At 46.5% G+C, this 21,002-nt stretch overlaps 1 protein-coding gene across 5 annotated transcripts; it reads left to right on the top strand.

Annotated features, from left to right (window-relative positions):
* The first annotated feature begins 2,949 nt into the window (after positions 1 to 2,949).
* VDAC1 (voltage dependent anion channel 1) lies at positions 2,950 to 19,853 on the top strand. Of its 5 annotated transcripts, XM_074155381.1 has the most exons (9): positions 2,950 to 3,033; positions 9,646 to 9,715; positions 10,306 to 10,355; positions 10,665 to 10,817; positions 10,908 to 10,960; positions 13,957 to 14,184; positions 16,835 to 16,985; positions 17,382 to 17,439; positions 18,850 to 19,853. In XM_074155381.1, exons 2-9 carry the CDS (start codon positions 9,649 to 9,651, stop codon positions 18,939 to 18,941), a joined length of 852 nt encoding a protein of 283 aa, XP_074011482.1. In that variant the 5' UTR covers positions 2,950 to 3,033; positions 9,646 to 9,648; the 3' UTR covers positions 18,942 to 19,853. The 5 variants fall into 5 exon arrangements, with proteins under 5 accessions (XP_074011482.1, XP_074011485.1, XP_074011486.1 ...); XM_074155384.1 differs by lacking the exon at positions 2,950 to 3,033 and having other exon boundaries at positions 9,649 to 9,715; positions 16,835 to 16,874; XM_074155385.1 differs by lacking the exons at positions 2,950 to 3,033; positions 16,835 to 16,985 and having other exon boundaries at positions 9,649 to 9,715; positions 13,957 to 14,182.
* Positions 19,854 to 21,002: the final 1,149 nt, after the last annotated feature.

Genomic DNA, 21,002 nt, shown 5'->3' on the forward strand with positions numbered 1-21,002 from the left:
AATTGCCTTGGTTGGAAGGGACCTTTCAGATCATTGAGTGCAACCATCCACCCAACACTGACAAAACCACCACTGACAAAACCGCCACTGACCCACGTCCCTCAGCACCACGTCTCCCCATCTTTTAAATGCCTCCAGGGATGGCGGCTCCACCACTGCCCTGGGCAACCTGCTCCAATGCTTGATAACCCTTTCAGTGTAAATTTTTTTTCCTAATATCTAATCTTAATCTCCCCTGGTGCAACTTGAGGCCATTTCCTCTTGTCCTACATCTTCTCCCTCTACTCATTCTTCGCCCACCTGCGGCATCCCCTCAACCCCTGCTCCAGAGGCAGCCTGTGAAAATTAATATAAACAATTGATACCCCCAAGAAGAACCCAAGGAGACCCCGAGCGTGCCTATGGGGCTGGGTGTGGGGCAGGGGGTCTGGGTGGTCTCTGCTCGGTCTTGCTGGTGAAGGGGAAAGGCTCAGGCAGAGCCAGCGGAGGGTGAGAGCCCAGAAGGAGGAATGTGAACGCTGGGGAAAAACCAGAGAAGTGAAAAGCGGAGCAAACGGTGTGCGTGCAAAGTGGATTTTCGAAATAATGTGGTGAGGGCTGGTCTGCTGCCTTGTTGCTGCTGCTGCAGGTCCCAACTGTCTCCCTGTGCCCAGAGCAGAGGGGACATCCCTCTGGTGAACCCTCTGGTCCCCCACCGCCATCAGTACCCGCGACAGGGATGGGCAGACAGCAGGCTGGCAGGGAATAAAAGAATTTTTTTTATGCCTGGAGGTAATAAAGGAATATATTTGAGAAGGTGGGGTGGGAGAGGGATGATGCTAGGGGAGGGAGCAAGGCAGGGAAGCCCTGCTCTTTAAGTCACACTCGGTGTGCAATTTCCTTTTGCAGAGGGCGAAGGGCTGGGGGCTGCACTCTGGCAAGGGACGGGTTAAGGAACTGCTGCTCAGGGTGAAAATGCCCCTGTGGCTGAGCCGAAGGGATGAGGGGGGATGTCCCATGCCCCTGCTCCCCACCAGGGTCCTGTCTCCATGCCGGCAGCCCCCTCTCTTCCCTCCCTCCTCTCACCCCTGGGTGGTGGGGTTCCCTGCACCCAAGCAGAAAGCTGCCCAGCCTTTTTGCTGGGCTGAAAACCCCATTTCATGGGCCAGCGGACGAAGGCGGCCCAGGGCAGGCTCTGACAAGCTCCAGAGTGTGGGGGAAGAGGGAAGGCAGGGGCTGCTGCCAGCGGGAGAGCCGAGAGGCCGGCCAGAGCCGACACTTCACCTCGATTTCAACCCCGTGCTCTGGTTACGAAACCCCCGCTCGTGGGCTTGCCTTGGAAGCCGGACCAACAAAACGACTAACTCCCCACCTAGTTAAAATTCCCGTTCCTGATATTCGTGTGGAGCCAGGAGTGGTGAGAGAGGAGGAAGGGAGAGTTTAGGAGAGAGTTTCTGAGCAGGTGAAGCCTTGTGTGGTGGTGAGTGTCCGAAGGAGCTGTTGGAGGGATGGGGTGGCCGTGAGGCAGCCAGCGGGGACCAGCCGTGGGGCACAGAGATGCCCCAGTGAATTAGGGAGTGTGACATGTTTCCTAACTGCCACTCGGACACATGACCCAGCCCTCACGGCTCACACAGGGAAGCTGGGGCTGAGTCCGGAATGAAATTTTCCCGGTGACAGAAGGTCAGGCGGGGAGCGCTCTGCTATCGGAGAGGAACGGAGGCTGAAGCTGTGCCGCTTTCAGGATGAGATATAAAACTAGTCCTTCACTGCTGGAGGCTCCTGGAGAGCTCAGAGCATCACCCACGAGATAAGCAAGAGAACCATCCCACCCAGGAAACTCCTGGTGGTCTTGATAGCCACCCTTCTGCCCCCCAGCACCCGGGGGAGATTTTTTGTTAGAAAACAAAATTGTTGCTAAGAGTTCACTTCCCACCCACGTGAACTCTTAGGTACCTTTATTATTATTTTTTTTTACAATGAATGAATTCCTGCTGTTTCTCCCTTGCACAGTGGGAAGGGGTGGTGAGAGATGGTTTCCCTGCTTGTGCTCTCTCCTGGCCCATCCCTTTGGTTCCCCAGCAGCATCTCCCCAGAAAGGCACCGCTCCCACGGCCGTCGCAGGGCTGTGCCCAGGGCAGGCGACTGCTCCGTGCCCCAGCACATCCCGGGAGTCTTCCTGCTCAGGAACACCACTGGAGCACATGCACACAGCACTTGTGAACTTTGAATCAGAGTTCAAACTAAATAAACCTTGCAAGGGACTTTATCCGGGACAGAAACCGATAAATGGTGTGTTGGATGTAGGTGGCGAGATGGGGTTGTTCAGCCTGGAGAAGAGAAGGCTCTGGGGAGACCTCAGAGCCCCTTCCAGTCCCTAAAGGGGCTCCAGGAGAGGTGGGAAGGGACTCTTGATCAGGGAGGGGAGCCATAGGAGGAGGGGGGAATGGTTTTAAACTGAAAGAAGGGAGATTTAGATTAGATACTAGAAAGAAATTCTTTGCTGTGAGGGTGGTGAGAGCCTGGCCCAGGTTGCCCAGAGAAGCTGTGGCTGCCCCATCCCTGGAGGGGTTCAAGGCCAGGTTGGAGGGGGCTTGGAGCAACCTGGTCTGGTGGGAGGTGTCCCTGCCCAGGGCAGGGGGGTGGCACTGGGTGGGCTTTAAGGTCCCTTCCCACCCAAACCATTCTAGGATTCTAATTCTAGGTCGTTCTAATTTAACTAACTCTAAACGGGGAGCTCCCACCAGAGCTGGGGTTGCCGGTGCCCTGGCTGGCTCCGGTGCACCCGGGGGACGCCGTGCCGGACCGGGAGCACCTGCCGGTCCGTTTTGCCCGGGTGGCCGGGCGGGTCCCGGGCCCGGTGCGGCGGCAGGTCCCGCCCCACCGCCCGCCCCCTCCCGCCCCGTCCCTCCCCTCCCGCCCCGTCCCCGCCCGCCATCACGCAGCCGCCGCCGCCGCCGCAGAGCCCGGGGAGGCGCCGGGCAGGGGCAGCCGCCGCCGGAGGAGGCCGAGGCGGGAGCGGGGAAGCTGCTGCTGCCGCCGCGGCGGGGGCAGGTACGGCGGGGAGGGGACGCCGGGGGCATCGTCCCCCGCTGCGAGCCGGGGGTCGGCGGTGAGCGGTCGCGGGGGGAGACGCGCAGCGAGCCCGGGGGATGGTTTTCGCCACCCGCGGACACGCCGGAATGGGAATTACTGGTTTCTTACGTAATACCGGGCATGACGACATCAGGGCCCGCTCCGGTGGCGGCCGGGGGGGGTGCGTGGGGGGGGGGGGGGGGGAGATTGTGACATCGGAGGGTGGCGAGGCCATGGCATGTGGGGAGGCGGGTGGCGTGGGGCGTTGGCCAGGCGGGATGCCATCGGCTGTGGATGGTCCTGGTGGTGGGGATGATGATGATGGGGACGGGGAATGACGATGGTGCTGATCCGCCCGGATGGGTCCAGCCGCCGGCCCCGTGATAGGGATTTAAAGGTCGATCGGCCACCGAGGTGCCGGCAGGTTCCTCCACGAACGCTTCCGCAAGCGGGGATCGTTCTTTCACCTTCCCGGGGAGCAAAGGTCGTGGGTGGCCATACTTGCTCGGATTTAGCCCCGTTTTGGGGCTGGCATCCCTTCCACCTCGCCTCTCCGTGCCCCTGGGATCCCCTCTTGCATGCAGGTTGGCAAATTCATCCCCACACGCACCCAAACCCCAAAGCCCACCCCAAGCAGCCCAACTGACTCTTGTTTCATTTTATTCAGCTTATTCTCAAAACCTAGCTCTTTACTGGGGGTGGGGTGGAGTGGGGTTAAAAAAATCAGTTTGAAAATCCCAAGGGCTCGTTTTTCCACACACACACCCCCCCCCAACCCCAGCAGCAGTGCCGTCGCCTCCATTCCGCCTCGTCACAGCCCTCGCTGGGAACAACTCTTGCCGGAGGGTGAAAGGCTCATTCAGTCTTTGGGCATTTGTGGGGGGGGAGGAAAGAAAAACCAACAAAAAACGACAAAAAAACCACCACAACAACAAAAAAGTAACATATTTTTCTGAAAACGAAGCGGAGCTGACTCATCCTGACTGACCGAGGCTGGGTTGTGTCCCTGGGGAATATTTATAGCGATGCCGGCTGAAAGGGATCCCATCTCCTCTCTCCGACGGTCGAGCGCGGATCGGAAGCGCAGTTTGGTTTGCAGTTTGGTTTATTTGGTTGAGTAGTCACCTGTCTCGCGGCTTTCCACCTGCGAAATTTTGTCGGAATTCCTCCAAAAAATTGCTTTTGCGCTGTTAAAAAGACATCCCAGGTTAATCCCTCCCCGAGCACTACTCCGTTGAAGGTTGATGCTGATCCCCTTTTTTTCCTGCCCATGTTTTGGGTGGTGTTGAGGTGGGTGTGTGTGTGATGGTGTGTGGGACATCCCCGGTGGTCGCCGTAGCCACAGGAGCGATGTCCCCATCCCCAGCTCCCGGTGGGATGAAGCTGGGAAGCGCAGCCCTTCCCGCGTTTGGCATCTGCTGCAGGTAGAGGATGGGAAAAAAACCCCCTCCACCGGCTCCGGTGGGGTGGATGCTCCTTTTCCGCAGGAGAGCATCAAGCTGCCCAACGGCGCTGGAAGACGAGATGCTGTTTTAATTAGTCATCCCCATTGATCTGGCGCTGGGTGTTCCCGGAGCGAGGGATGTGTCCCTTCTTGAGTGCCGTGCCGGGGCCTGCGCCAGCCCGTGCCCCTGCGCCATGCGGGTGGCACGGGGTGGGAGAGCCGCGCTGCTCACCTCCTCTGCCGAGATCTGGAAGAAGACAGGTAGTTAACCTGCGTTTTTAATTTAACGTACCGGGTATGGGGTTCTTTGTTCTTCCCTCACAGTTTTAGTAAGTACAGTAGCTACGGCAGGCTGCAATATCCCCCAGCTTCGTTTAATTGATACTTATATATGATACCTTAATAAGGGGTTGCCGTACAACGTTGTCGTTCTTAATGTATACCCATACAATTAAGAGCAAGCTCTTTCTTTAATTCCATAAATATTGGTATAGACTGAACCATAATATTTACAGCTTTTAAGGGGTTTATCGTCTCTGTGCTCCTGTGTGTCTTGGGCTACAAAGACACTGCAAGAAACAAATCTGAAAAAACAATCTTAAAAAAACCTAAACTCCATCGTGTACGTGATTCAAAAGCAAAGCTGCGGTCGGAGGGCTGTGGTCCCGCGAGTCTCAGAGGGTTCACAAATACCCACGTGAAAGAAACTGTGGACTCCAAAGTCTTAAATTTTGACTCATAATGGCGCACGGATTACATGGCGTCGGCACCGTAGCAAGTTGGGGCAAAAAGGGTTGTTGGGTTTTGCGTCCCATAATGCAGAGTATTTACAAATCGCGTGCTTATACTGGCTTCACCAAAGTCTTGTGAGTGTGCCAAAACTGATGTATCAAGAAGAAATGGTTTGCTGTGAGGGTGGTGAGAGCCTGGCCCAGGTTGCCCAGAGAAGCTGTGGCTGCCCCATCCCTGGAAGGGTTCAAGGCCAGGTTGGAGGGGGCTTTGAGCAACCTGGTCTGGTGGGAGGTGTCCCTGCCCAGGGACAAGGTGAATCACTGGGTGATTTTTAAGGACCCTTTCTACCCAAACCATTCTGTGGTTCCATGATGTTTGACCTCAGGGAGACTATTCATGTATTTATGGTTAAGCATGTTTTAAGTCTCTGCAGATCTAGGCTTCTGAACCTGACTGAAAGCAGGCTGTAGTCATGACTTGAATGGATTTGGGATCTGGACCATAAAAACCAAACTGTGGAGCCCCGTGCCCACCTGGCAGGCTGGGATGTGGAGGGTGGGACAGGGACAGTGGTGCCGTGCAGAGCTGGTGACTCCAGCCAGCCTGGAGCACACGGAGGGAGCTGGGCCCTGTTCTGCAAGGGCAAAAGCACCGTCCTTCAGGGTCTACTTAGGGTAACCTAAGGAGCAACCTGCTCTAGTGAGAGGTGTCCCTGCCCAGGGCAGAGGGGTTGGAACTCAATGATCTTTAAGGTCTCTTCCAACTCTAACCATTCTATGATTCTATTGATACAATATCTCTTGGTTGGGAGATGTCACTGCCCGGGCTGGGGGTCCAGAAAGGCTGGTGGGACGTGTCCCCGGCAGCTCTGCAGTTACCATCTCTCATGGAGATGGGGAGCTGAAATGTTCAGAACTACTGGTACCATCAAAAAATGGTACACGAGTCCAAATTTATTAGGAAAAAATGCAGCTAGAGTAAGGTTAAATCCAAGCTTTTTATTTTCTTAGCCTTGGATCTGATAGACTTCATGGGAATTTTATTCTTATCATGGATGTTATTCTTATCTTAAATTTTCAGGTTGCTCCTTCCCCTCATGTAAATACCATAAAGTTGATAAATGTGTAAGGCGAGTTTAACCCAGACGTGTAAGAGGGTTGTGAAGCAGAGATGAGTTTTCCTTTGGTTGCAGCCAGTCCTTACATTTGCCAAGAGCACCCTGGGGCTTTGCTGCCTGTTGGGCTGATCTTGATTTAATTGCCCAGAACGGCATCCTAGGGTGAAAAGTTTGCCATCTGTGACACTGGAAAATATTCAAATTTGGCCTGCTGGAAGCACTTCGTCTTTAATGAAATCTTCACTAGGGCTGGCTCCTGGGTGGGAAGGAAGTGTCCCATTTTCTCCCCGTAGCAGCTATGAATTCATGGAGTTCAGGTTTTCTTCAGCCGTGGCTCGTGTGCGCTACAGTATTTCCTACTCAAGAAAAATCAACGTATTTTCCTACTTGGAGCACGTTCTATATATTGTGCTTGGCCTGCTCCGTGCGGGAGTCGGGGTGCGCAGTCACTCGGAGCTATGTGCACGGTTGGACGAGGATAAAAGCGATGAATTCGTTTCAGCCCTAACCCCTAATCTGAGTTAATGTGCTGGGATCCCACTGGTGAAAAGCAAGGGCACTCGGCCACGGCCATTCCTTGATCCTTTAAGAGTTTGAATCCCCGTTAAGCATGCTTGTCTTACAACCTGCACTCGCCCGGGATGTAATCAGTTTTGGTTTCCATCTGTTAAACAAGAGGCTTCTGATTAGCCCGAGCAAAGAGAAATAATAATTGTTTCGGTTCTTGCTGACAACGGCAAGGTCAACCACCAGGTACGCAGCTCGTGGGGCTTCCCGCACTCAGCAGTTTTACACACCTTGCTCTGTGCGCGTTGCGTGATTTGCCTTACAACCGGCAGGGATTTGGCTTTCCATTTTGTCCCTTAATTATAGTAATTGCCTAAGCGGAGATCTCGCCCTCTCCCGCTGTCCTACAGCCCCAGCCCGGGGGCCGCCCCACCAGACACGCGACGGAGACACACGAACGTCACTGGGAGCAAAGCTTGGCTTCCCGGGCTTGGATGAGGGCAAAACGTAACCTACAAACCCCAAACCAAAAGCACAAACCACTCCATTTTCAAGAAAATATTTTGATTTGATGAAGTCACTCAAAGGGGCTGTTGATAAAACGTACCTGGTGGATTCCAAAAATGCGTTTGGCCGAGCGCTGCGTTATCTTTCAACGCAATGCTTATTTGATTTCCAAACATAGGGATTTTTAGCGTTTTTAATTTTTGATGATGCTAAATGGAAATACCCATCAGAGGGCTCTCACGAGGCCGGGCAGGGGAGAAGCATCTCCTGGACACACACACACACACACACACACAGCCCTTGGGGGATCCCCCATCCCTCCCCGAGCACTGCCTCAGCCCGGGCTTTAGGCTGTGATCTCCGGGCAGGACATTCCACTCTGCTTCCAGGGACTTTAATAAGGAGCAGAGGAGTTACTTAAAGAAATATGTTAATACTTGATTTTTAGGGGTTTTTGTGCATATGTTTTTCTTTTTTTTTTTTTAAAGGTTGTTTTTGTATATAAACATTAAATCCCTGCTTTTGTGTTCACACAAAACACAAAGAGACGTTTAGGTCTAATATAAGCAGTTAAAACTGCTTTGGAGTATGGAATACTTTTTTTTTTTTTTTTTAATATTTACTTTTAATTTAACTGATTAGCTGCTTGTGTGTTTGGGGCTGCATCTCATTACCAAATTATAACTGGGAAGAGATGACATGCATCCAGGTAGTCTTTGCAACTGAAGCTACATCACAGCACGCCCCCTTGCATCCTACTTTATTTACGTTCCGAGAAAAAACTCTTGGCTTTTATTTCACCTCCAGATCTGTTTTGGCCCCTCTAGGACAGGGATTCTTCATTTATGCAACAGCAATATCCTGCTGGAACAGGCAGCAGCTTGTTGGGTGGAGTGCTGGAGGCGGTGAGTGACTGACTGCTGGAGCTCCCTCTCTGATGTTCCTGCTGGTGTTGGCTCGTCCCGAGACCGGCAGCCGAGTCCACAGCCAGGAGGACTCTTAAGAGCATCCCTCGTGTTTCCTTTGGGGTGTAAAGAAGGAATTTTCTGCTAATGTTGAATAATTTGGAGTGAGGATTAGCAGGCAATTTTTTTTAAGCATTTGCACGCTTGTGTAATAAACCGCTTATTGCTTTTGCGTAACCAAAAAGTTTGGGAATATGGAATTTTAGTGCAACATTGGGTATTGAGAGGACCAGCTTTATAAGTATGATTTATCTCCGTGGCCTTTATGAAACTATGAAATCTTGTCTATGAAGGTGTACACCACGTCAGATTGTTTGACTTTGCTTCCCTAGAACAAGTTACTGCACTTGGTTAAGAAAGTAGGTGTGCTTGGGTTGTTCCTCTCAGGATCCTATTTTCTCCTCCGTATCCGATGAGGAAAGCTGGGGAGGGACTATTCATCCGGGAGGGGAGCCATAGGACGAAGGGGAAGGGTTTGACACTGAAAGAGGGGAGATTTAGGTTAGAGATTAGGAAGAACTTTGCTGTGAGGGTGGTGAGAGCCTGGCCCAGGTTGCCCAGAGAAGCTGTGGCTGCCCCATCCCTGGAGGGGTTCAAGGCCAGGTTGGAGGGGGCTTGGAGCAACCTGGTCTGGTGGGAGGTGTCCCTGCCCAGGGCAGGGGGTGGCACTGGATGGCCTTTAAGGTCCCTTCCAACCCCAACTGTTCTATGGTTCTATGATTTTTATTTTTTTTCCCAGTTGATGAACAGAAAAAGTCTTAGAAATCTGTCGGTGAAAAACAACCATTTATCGCTTTTGCTGACATAAATGTTACCCATTTGCTGCTGTGAGTGAGGGGGGAGAGATGCTCCTGATGGTGTTCCTCTCCCAGTTAGAGTTCCTCAGTGGGAGATTGGGGCCCTATTTCTTTGTGTCCCAGTGCCCGGATCCATTACCAGAAACAGAAGAAATGTTTCCGAGAAATGGTTTTAGAAGAAGTTGTTCATTCATGCATGATTCATACTGATAAGAGAACAACAGTTCACTCTTTCGAAAGGCACAGACAGTTTATTTATTTATTTTTTTAAAATATATATCTGTTCTGCAACCTGTTTCTCATCCTTGATGGCAAATGGATGGTAATTGCTGCCATTGGCTAATGAGCAAAATGAAATCACACTGTTTGCTCCAGCTGCTTTCTTCTGGCTGTATTTAATTGATAGGTGGTGGATAGAAAATTAAACTGGCTGAAATGGGCTTAAGTTTCTTGTTGCGTAAATGAATTAAGTAAGTTTTTAAACACTGTAATTTCCCCCCCTCTTTTTTTTTTTTTCTCCAGAAAATGGCTGTTCCACCTTCTTATGCCGATTTGGGCAAGTCTGCCAGAGATATTTTCACCAAGGGATACGGTAAATAAAGCCAAAATAAATGTGATCTATTGCTGTCTACCCGATTCCTGAAAACGCTAGGATTTTATTACTTTTCTCTAAGAAATATTCCAGTAATTTCCCTTAGAATCCAGAGAATTCCTACTATAGCTTCACGTTGCCCTTGTTGTCTGGAAAGGGAGAGTAACTTAGGGTTTTTTTTTTTTTTTTGGACAAAATTCTTCCTGTTCCCCGAAGGACTGTTGCCTATTTTGAAAGAAAATGGTGATGTATTTTTGACTGTTTCCTTGTATCCTGAATAAATAGGATCACTGATGTCAGTAGTTTGCTTATGAACCAAATGCTGCTCAGTGCGAATAACGACATTATTACCTCATTTGGTCCCAATTCTATTGCTGGGGTCAGGAGGATTAAGCAGTCCGGTGCTATCTGAAGTGAGTACGAGCTGCGTCATCTGCTTCGTAAAAACCCATGGCTTGATAACTGCACCCTTGGTTTATATTTCAATAGTTCTCAGGAGATTTAGAAGGAAGTCTAAGAAATAATCAGAAATGCTTTTCAAACTAACATATATATAATTCTTAATTTTTTTTTTTTTACTCATCTTCTAGGTTTTGGGTTAATAAAACTTGATTTGAAAACAAAGTCTGAAAATGGACTGGTGAGTTTGGAAAGACATTGGAATCCAAAACATCGCAGTGTTCTTGTGGTTACTGTATATTTCTTTTTAAAAGTAGAATCCCTTACTCTGCCCTTACCATTTTTCAGATATATTACTGCCTGGCAAGTTATTTTGCACTTGTCATTTTTGTGTAGTGTATGAGACTCTTCTGAGAACTCTGCAGTGTTGAATAATATCCCAAATTATAATGACTAATATGTTCTAAAAGTATAAGTATTTGCCTGCATGCAAAAAAAAAAAATATATATATATATAATGTGTATATATATAATTTTTCCCCCCTTTTAGGAATTTACAAGCTCAGGTTCAGCAAACTCAGAAACCAGCAAAGTTAGTGGTAGTTTGGAAACAAAGTACAAATGGGTGGAATACGGCTTGATGTTCACAGAGAAGTGGAACACCGACAACACGCTAGGCACCGAGATTACTCTCGAAGATCAGGTAATTTTTGGCTCAAAAGATGAAGTTTGCAAATTAACTTCTGACAATCTCTAATGATAAATCCAACCCGTGAATTTCTTTTCTGTTCAGCTTGCACGTGGCCTGAAGCTGACCTTTGACTCCTCCTTCTCTCCTAACACTGGGTAAGAAGTGAGTAAGCTTAAGTGACAAAAAAGGCATTTTTTTTTTAAGTTTTCCAAAATACTGTCTTGCTTCTTTACCCCTTCTGTCCTAAGACATCGAGACAGTTAATAATCAGCCTGTGTATGATGAAATCGTGTACATCTGATTTAAATCTTAGTATTACCAATCCCTTTTTTTAATCCTAAACTACAGGAAGCAAACTTTTAAACATGGCAACTTGGAAATTAGAGTCAGAATTAGGGTGGGAAGAAAAGGGTTTATTTGCACTCCTGTTGCTTATTTCTGGCCATGTCAGAGGATGAGCTACTGTCTGAATAAAAGCACTAAACAAGTCAGCTGTAATGCAAAGCTTAACAAGCTCCAGGAGCCAGTTGGCCACGGCTCTAATTGGTTGACAGAGTAATTGGGCTTTTTTCCCGAGCTGAATTTATCATCGGAATTCTTGCTGGCCACAGCGTGCCGTGGTGGCGGAGGAGGAGTATTTCTGCCACGGCGATTGGATGCCACGTTTTATGTGGGCCAGAGGGATTAAGCAGCAGCTGTAGGTCTAAATGTTGGTTTATTTTTTTTCCCCTCGATTATCTTTTTTGTAAGCAGTGCTGCCAGTGAGTCAAAATATCCTGCACATCAGGTTCCCAGAGCAGCACCCTGCACTGGGTTATAGTCCCCGCGGAGGTTTCACCTTGGCTTTTAGATTAATGTCCTGCATTGTCAACTGCTTCCAATCCACTCCTAATTCTAAATTAACTAGATATTTTTGTATTTGTTAACCAGAATAATTTCTAGTGGTGTTTGATGCTTATTTCCTAACTGGTAGGATTTTTAAAGAAATAAAAAAGAAAAAAAAAATTGTAGGAGAATGACAAGTTACAGCTCTGTAGCTATTTCTTAGGTGCTTCACAGACACTGTAGTATCTAAGTGTCCTGGTTTGAGTGACACAGGAATAATTTCTCTTCTAATGCTTGGGAAAACTGCACTTTTAGAAGACTCTAGTGTAAGAATTTGTGAAAATATTTACTTTACAGCCAGCTCTGGGGTGTGGGTTTCAAGGTCTCAGTGTTTTCAAGCTCCCCAGGTGTGAGGATGAGGAGGAGCAAGACCTGGGCGCTTGACCCAAGCTGCCACCAGGGTTAGTTCATACCATGAACATCACACTCAATATAAATTAGGAAGTTTGCTGGGGAGTTCTCTCTCTCCCCCTTGATTGCTGCCATCCTGAGAACTCCTTACCCTGGTGCTGGAGCCCTGAGCCCTTCCCTTCCTCCCGAAGCCACAGCGCTCGCGGGGTCCCACATTGGCTCTCCCTGCTGGGAGTGCACGGCTTCCTGGGATGGAATGGGCTGGGGATAATCCTTGTGTATTTTATATTGTTATTGGGATCAGTATTGGTTCTTCAGTGATGTTAATTATCTTGTCTTATTCCATTAAATCTGTTTATATTTCAACCCTTGGGTTTCCTTGTTTTTCCCAGTTCCCCTTCCCAGCTAGGGAGGGGTCATTGGGTGATAGAATAATTGTCTAAATGACAATAAATTGTTGTGGGTTCCTCAAACCATGACAGGGAGATACAGTGATTGCCTTGTGGGAGGACTATTATAATGGGAAGAAACGGAGTGAAATTCAGTGCTGGTGTGACCTGGTTTAGGTTGACAGGGAGGCATCATGTCTGAATACGAGACACCTTCGCCCCCTTCCTTCCTACTTAAGGCTGTGATGCCTCTTTCATCAGGAAAAGTCATTTTTAGGAGCACTTGGTGTTAACTTTCCTTTATCCCTGTCGACATCGGTGGGAGAGGTACCGCTGACTTTTACAGAAGCTGCAGACGAGCTAATGCTGAGTGCTTTTGGCACTCCTGCTCTTTGTTCCTGATTTTGCATAACACAAGAAATTCCTGAGCCTGAAATAATAATAAAAAAAGAGACCAATCTCTATGTGGGTCTGATACAGCATTGAAAGAGTTCTTGGAGACTGTTTTTGCTAGCTGAAGTGATTTGAAATCTCAAATTAGCCTGATTTTTACAAAAAGATTTCAGTAACAGATTTGGTCAGAGACAGACGACACTTGGAAGGTAAAGCGAGAAGAAAAAAAACTTTTAAATAAGAGTAGCTGAATGTAGTAGATGTAACTCTGTTGCCTTGTGAGGGTCTGCACCCTGGGTGTAAACCCACCTAATGACACATGAGAAAACACTGTTCTAGCCAATAGTATAAAAAGAAACAAGTGACTTAAGGAAGTGTATTTCGGTGTTAACCTGGCAGCTTTCCAGCGGCTGCAATCATTAAACTTCATAAAGCGTCCTAAGGAGAAAGCAGGGTGTCAAGAGCCACTGGAGCAGCCAACTTCCTTAGAGCAGAGACATTCCCTCAGGAAGCTGGAGGCAAAGCAGTGATTTCTTGACATCTGTTGCAGTAAATGAAATTACCCAGTTCACTAGAATTGTCTAAAAATTGTTTGGGACAGGCCAACTACTATTGACCTTCTGTGGCAAACCTGTAAACTGCCACAGTTTCGATTCCTTGCCTGCATCTCCCAAACTTCCCAACCCATCAGATCAGTCGGAGATGAGGATTTGGTTTTGTCACCTCCAGTCTGGCTTGTGGTGCTGCTGCTTTCCAGAACACAGCCCACAAGCGCTCGGTGGGGCACCGCACTGCAGTTTATTGCTTGATTGCAAAGAATTCACTGTATCATAGAAGCACAGAATGGTTCAGGTTGGAAGAGACCTTAAAGATCATCCAGTTCCAAGCCCCTGCCCTGGGCAGCGACACCTCCCACTAGACCAGGTTGCTCCAAGCCCCATCCAACTTGGTCAACTGTAGAGGAATCAAGGGTTTTGTGAATGTGAAAGGCAAGAAGGTGACATTTCATGTGGCTTTCCAGGTATGAACACTTTGTTTTCAAGGACTATTACACTGAGTTAAAGTAACTGCTTTGATTGAATTGCCACCTACGAGCGTTTCAAAGAGACGAGATTCTTTCCTTTTCTCCTCAGGAAGAAGAGCGCTAAAGTTAAGACAGGCTACAAAAGGGACCACATCAACCTTGGCTGCGACATGGATTTTGATATCGCCGGCCCTTCGATACGTGGAGCCCTGGTGCTTGGCTACGATGGGTGGCTGGCGGGCTACCAAATGACTTTTGAGACAGCGAAGTCTAGAGTAACCCAGAGCAACTTTGCTGTTGGCTACAAGACCGATGAATTCCAGCTTCATACTAATGTGTAAGTATTGGCAGACAGGCATTAAAAAAGGCATTTGAAAGGATTTTGCTGCTTACTGGAACAATTAAAGGGATGAAGTTTCAGCACTTCATGCTGAAAGAGGCAAATAATATTTGAAATTATTTATTCTAGATGGCAAACTGAATTTATTTTTTTTTTTTAAGCTCGATTCACTTTTCTTAGAATTAGGTGGGTGAGGGAGTGCGTGACGGAAGGAACTGGATCTCACTGAGCACCCCAGCATCCAGTGTCTATCCTTCAATAAACATATCCTTCAATAAACATATTCTTTGTGAAAAGTTGAAATAAAAGCAATGCCTTCCTTTTGCATGTGTCAAAATCATACAAAGTGGTGGTTTGATCTGTAGGTGAAAGAGTTAATCCGAGTATGAAGAAGAAAAGACAGTGGAAGAGATGCAGACTGGGTTTGGTTTAGTCCTGGAAGGGATAGGGTATAAAAGTTTGTTTTATTTTTTAAACTCCTAATAATCTCTTTACACAAGCAGTTTTCCTTTCTGAATGCATGAACAGTGGGAAGCCAGGACCAAATTCCACGAAAACCCTAATTTCTCTGTCTGCTGTTCCTCTTAAAAAAGCAATTTATGCCTTTGGGGAAGGCAGATTTTTAAGATTAGACAATCCCTAATCCCTCCCCCAACTCCCCATTCCCGTGGGTAATTGGATATTTTGCATGTGGCAGGGCTATTGCAGGCTGTTCCCATCTGGGGGATGAACAACTGTTCTGCTCTCCTGGAGCTGCCTCTTCAAAGCTTTTCTCCCGTTTCTTGCTGTTTCGCAGAGATCTGGTTTAGGAAGCTCAAACTGTTGAACCTCCCCAGCCCAGAGTGCGTTTGAAGGATTCCCAAAGCCCCAAAATATGTCCAGAAAACTCTCATCAAAACGACCCACGGGGTCCCCCTCCGCTCCCTCGCCAGGAGTTATTCCTTCAAGCACAATGACTTTCAACTTGGTATATTATAGCAGTTCGAAACATTGCATTATTGGCTTTGCTATGAAATGCTGTAATTATTATTACTCTTAATTAAAGCAACAGCAGAAAATAACTTTCTAAGAGCAGCAGGGGCTCAAATCTGTACTGTTTCTTGAAATCCAGAGGATTCTCAGGTTGCCATCACTGTATGTGGATGATAAATCATCTTCAGGAGGACGCCTGGTTTGTTTATTTAATAGTCATATTCTACCAATTGACAGGCAAACCCATAAATGTGTGATACGAATAGAAATCTTTATTGGCATTAACAGACGAGTTAGGTATTGACGTGTTTTAGCTTTGAAACGTGTAAGAATTTTTCTATAATCCCAGACACAGAGTGGGGGACTCCCATGGCTCGGTGGCTGTATCTAGAGAGTTCAGTGTAGCCCAGGGACGCTGGGACAGAGCTGATAATTTCAGGAGGTGGGGCTTGAAGCGTCGCCTTTTCTTCCTGGCATTGGAGAGAGCAGCTGGGGACTTTAGCAAGTTATTTTCCTTAATAGTGCCTTAATATATTAATTTTCATTAATGTTTTTTTTTTTAATCTACATCTGATTATTTTTTTTTTCTGATTTTTTTTTTTTTTTTTTTAACTACATCTGAAAAGTGCTATTATTACTACTGGAATTAAAAGAACGTTTGACTTCTTAATCATTATTTTCTAATAATGACTAATAACTACAGGGAGGTAGGGCTGGATTCTAATTTTAAATATGACTTTTCCTCATTTTTTAAGCATAGCTCAGATCCGCCCCCCCCCCCCCAATGTTGGAGGTCAAGAGAGAGCTGTGTGGGAACCTTGCACAGAACCTGCCTGTGTAACCAGCTCTCCTCACTCCTCTTTAATCCCCCCCTTTTCTTGAGAGCCAAGCACACGCAGCTCTGTGTGAGCTTCAGGCTTGGCTGAAGTAAGTATTGTAGTGGGTTGGTTGTGGGTTTTTTGTTTTTTTGTTTTCTGGAAGAATTGCTCTAACCGTTTCAAAGGCTGCTGCTATTGCTTGAATTTCTAAATAGGCATTTCGCTACTGTTTGTGCAACTGGTATGAACAAAAGAATGGCCGGGCAAAGGGGTAAAAGCAGAAAGAGTCTAAATCTGCCCCTTTTTTTAATCACTAAAGGTACAGCTGTACCATAACGACTATTGCAAATGGTATTTATTTGCAAAAGCCGATAGACTTGGACATTAAATTGGCATCTTCCCTTCTGATGGAGTTCATCTGCGCCTGGTAAAAGCCTGCTGCTGAGGCGGTGCTCAGGCTCGATGATGGGGGTACAGCCCTTTGGGGGCACTAGGGAGACCTGTGCCTGGGAAAATAACTATTTCAGAGACATGCAGATGAGAATAAATCTCTTTACTACACAATACTCCCATCTAGAGAGAAGGGAAGATGGGAAGCTGTCATCATTAGTCTATTTTTGATAGTTTTTCATGGCTGGTTTTTTTCAGTTTCCTAAGTTGTTTGTTGAAATATAGTAACCGTCAATGAATTAGAGCATTTAAAAACAAGTTCATAACCAATCTGGCCTAATGTCTCTCTCTTAGTTGTTACAGGGATATTAAATGAGGTGTAAGCAAATGTTCTGCAAATATTACTGGAAAAAAACCCCAAGATGATTGTTTTGGGGTGCAGTTTAAAACTAATGTGTTCTTTCCAGGAATGATGGAACAGAATTTGGAGGCTCCATTTACCAGAAGGTGAACGATAAACTGGAAACTGCCGTGAACCTTGCCTGGACAGCCGGTAACAGCAACACCCGCTTCGGAATCGCTGCCAAGTACCAGATTGACCCAGACGCCTCTTTTTCCGTGAGTGCTGCGCATCTGCATTCGTACGCATTTGAAAATAGGCTCCTGGAACGGAAACACGAAGCAACTTTTACATCAGCAAAGAGCGGGTTTGATGCAGTTTTGTGGTGTATCACTGGCACATATATCTGTATTTGTCTTGGGTTTGGCCTCATGAAAACACAACTATTGGATTTCCCTTAAAAGCGACACAGAATGTTTTACCCTATTATTGGGCACTGTTTTGAGATTTTAATTTTGAGGCAAAATTAATTCTAGATTATTTATTTAAAAGATGAAATCCTTTACCTGCTTAAAAGGCATTATTTAATTTTCAAGTGGGAAGCACTTGAAGAAGAAGAAAACCTTGAAGAAAGACACCAAATTATTTACATACGGTATTTTTTTCCCTTTAAGGCTAAAGTGAACAACTCCAGTCTGATCGGATTAGGATACACTCAGACTTTAAAGCCAGGTAAGTCTATGCAGGGGAAAGTCAGACATCAAATAAGTGATATTTTAGTCTGGAAATATCAGAGGTGGTTTTTTTTTTTTTGTGACAAAACATGAAATGTTTTGTAATGGTGCTGGTTCTGCGTGGCGGCCCAGGGATGAACTTCACTGGATTTACTGAATTTCACTGAATTTCACTGAAATTTTTTTAGAGTTGGAAGGGACCGTATAGATCATCTAGTCCAACTCCCCTGCTGAAGCAGGATTGCTTAGAGAATGCTACTCAGGACTGCATCCAGGCGGGTCTTGAAAATCTCCAAAGAAGGGGACTCCACACCCTCCCTGGGCAGCCTGTTCCAGGGCTCTGGCACCCTCACCGTGAAGAAATTCTTTCTCATATTCGAGTGGAACCTCTTATGTTCCAACTTGTGCCCGTTGCCCCTCGTCCTGTCACTGGGAACCACTGAAAAGAGTCTGGCTCCCTCCTCCTTCAACCCACCCTTGAGATACTTATAGGCATTGATAAGGTCTCCCCTCAGCCTTCTCTTCTCCAGACTAAAGAGTCCCAGCTCTCTCAGCCTTTCTTCATAAGGGAGATGCTCCAATCCCTCAATCATCTTTGTTGCCCTTCGCTGGACTCTTTCCAGTAGTTCCCTATCCCTCTTGAATTGGGGAGCCCAGAACTGGATGCAATACTCCAGTTGTGGCCTCACCAGTGCAGGTGAGGCCACAACTTCTGCAGGGACTGCTCTGTTAAGTGTGGATGTCCATCGGAAGCAGAATTATTAGAGACCACCATCCACTGACCAGTCAGACACTTTTTAACGTTGATAGAAACTACATCTACAATTAGGCATTTTGCAGATAAGTAAATGGGGTTTTTTTCAGCCTTTCAGAGGCTTCCTATTACTGAGTTTATTTTGCTTGAAAATGTGACTTTCTCAAGGTCCCCTGGGACAATCTTACTGCTGTGAAATTGGTTTTAATGTAGTCTAATAAATCTGCTGCCAGAATACCAAGCAGATTGACATGAGATATTACAGTCGACAGGGCTTGGGCCTTTTCATACCTAGATTTTAAAGTGGTTTGGAAAGGTGGGTATGTATCAAGGTCCCCATTTTTCATAATCCTGGACTCTAAAATTAGATTAATCAGCAGACCAGCAGCAGTGACCTGACTCAGAGCTTTAATTACTTGGAGTGATAAAAAGCAGAATCTGTCACCGTCGTTTATTAGAACTTTCATAATTCAGAAAGATTTCATACCTGCAAATTGTTTTAAAATGCCCAGTCCTTACAAGGCTAGCCGCCAAATTACCTTAACCTCGCTACCCAATAAATTAAAGCAGCAACACAGACTCTGCACTTAGTGAACGTAAAGCTCATCCCAGTTTTAACAGTTGTCTTTTCTCTCACTCTTCTCTCTCTCGCAGGTATCAAACTGACGTTGTCAGCTTTGTTGGATGGCAAGAATGTCAACGCAGGTGGTCACAAACTTGGTCTAGGATTGGAATTTGAAGCGTAAGGAGTGATTCTGCAATCACGAATTGGAAAATACAGCATAGCTACCTTCAGAGTATAGTGTACCTTTCAATGTTTTATGTCCGGGATGCAAGTATTGCTAAGTATCAGTCCTGCTAGTCCTGGTTAAAGACAGCTAAGCTTTAAAAATGATGATGTTAAAGAAGTGGAGACAAAAGCATAAAAAAATTTTCCTAATTCCAGGCTTCTTTTTTTTTTTTTTTTTTTTTTTTTTTTTGGAATGTTATTGCCCATCACATCTGTCAGCTGCCACGTGATAGGAAGTAGGAAGATATTGATTACCTTCACTGACATATTGACTGCACAAGGATTATCTTAATGTGCTATAAAACCTGAGACGTTAAGAATCGCTGACCACTCTATCGCACTGTGAATTCCGCAAGCAAAACGCTCCGACGCTTAAGGTTTCAAGTCACAATGGAATGTGCAAACTTGTCTGAAAAAGGGATTTTTTTTTTTTTTTTTTTTTTTTTTTAGATAGGCATTTCATGAATGGTTTTTCTTTTTTTTTTTTTTTGGTTAACTTACACCTTCAGCTGTCTCCAGGATGCTTTAGGTTGTCCACCTTGTGTAAGTCCGTTGCAGAGGAGGTTCGATGTGACTCAGCCAATTCTACCTGTCCCGTGTTGTGGTTCCTTTCCCTCGCACTGACTGGAAAGCTTGTAAGACAGGGCCATAATCAGGGAAGAGTCTTTGTAACTGCGATCACATAGTTGCATCACTGAATTTAAAATGGACTTTTGTTTTATGACCACTTTTTTTTAGCAACTCAATGGGTACATTTTTAGAGAGTCTTCCATTTTGTGTGGAACTAGACCCCAAAATGCTGTACTTGACACTACTAAAAATGGATACAAAGAACTCAAACCCAACTTGAATAAAATATTGAAATGTCACCTTTTAGTTTGTCTTTATCTTAATTGTGAAAACAATTTCATATTGGGTCGGTCTCTTCACCCAAGGAACAGGCGGTGGGACAAGAGATAACGGCCTCAAGTTGCGCCAGGGGAGGTTCAGATTGGATATTAGGAAAAATTTTGACACGGAAAGGGTTATTAAGCCTTGGAATGGGCTGCCCAGAGAAGTGGTTGAGGCACCATCCCTGGGGTATTTAAAAGATGGGTTGACATAGTGCTTAGTGACATGGGTTAGTGATGGGTTTTATCAGAGTTAGGTTGATGGTTGGACTAGATGATCTTAAAGGTCCCTTCCAACCTTGACCATTCTATGATTCTATATTAATTGTGGCTCCAGAAGCAGACTGGCAACATCTTAGTGCATATTTTGTACCACACAAACAAAAAATACTCAGTGCATTTAAGTTCCAGACATGGCTCGCTAAGGCTCTGGTGACTGCACACATGCACGTGTTTAGCTCGTGGAGAAAACAAGGTAAGGTGACTTGTTTATCTTTCTTTCGTTGCAGAATTCACGAAGTTGAATTACCTTTCCATAAGCAAATAGGTGGGAGCAAGGAACAGTTGTATGTCGAATAAACTTGTTGTGGTTTGTGCCAAATTGGCCAATCCGAATGACAGCTGGCCCTCCCCCCCCGCCAAAGAGAGGAGAGGAAGAGAGAAGGAGATTTACGAGTTTAGACTGAACTAAACTACTTTAATGAAGTGAGGAAATAAATACAATATATACAAAACCGCATCAAGCTCCCAGGATGACGCCACCAGCAGGCACTGGGGAAGTCCCAGACTGAACTCAGCTACGGATGGGAACTGGGTTCCAGCTCTGGAGTCAGGGACATATGGATTGGGATCAAAGGCAGATGAACAGAGTCCTCTTCGGACATCGGCCATTGAAGAGAAAGGGCTGACCCTGTGATCCCTCAGCTTTTATACTGAGCATGGTGCAGATGGGATGGAACACCCCAGTTGGTCAGGTTTGGGTCACCTCTCCTGTCCCCTCCTCCCCACAGGTGGGACCCCTCTACGCTTTTTCCATTTCCGACCCTCCAATGGGGCAAATAACGAAATTAGGACTTTGGTTGTTACAGCAATGAGTATAAGCAAGAGCCTCTCTGCATACCGTTCCT

This window comes from Numenius arquata, chromosome 11 (assembly GCF_964106895.1).
Source record: "Numenius arquata chromosome 11, bNumArq3.hap1.1, whole genome shotgun sequence".
Taxonomy (NCBI): domain Eukaryota; kingdom Metazoa; phylum Chordata; class Aves; order Charadriiformes; family Scolopacidae; genus Numenius; species Numenius arquata.

Excerpts from the sequence above, each read along its gene's own strand:
- VDAC1 (XM_074155381.1), top strand. The coding sequence starts at position 9,649 with ATGGCTGTTCCACCTTCTTATGCCGATTTGGGCAAGTCTGCCAGAGAT. Across the intron at positions 10,356-10,664 it reads CAAAGTCTGAAAATGGACTG|GAATTTACAAGCTCAGGTTC; the intron begins GTGAGTTTGGAA and ends CCCCCCTTTTAG. Across the intron at positions 17,440-18,849 it reads CACTCAGACTTTAAAGCCAG|GTATCAAACTGACGTTGTCA; the intron begins GTAAGTCTATGC and ends TCTCTCTCGCAG.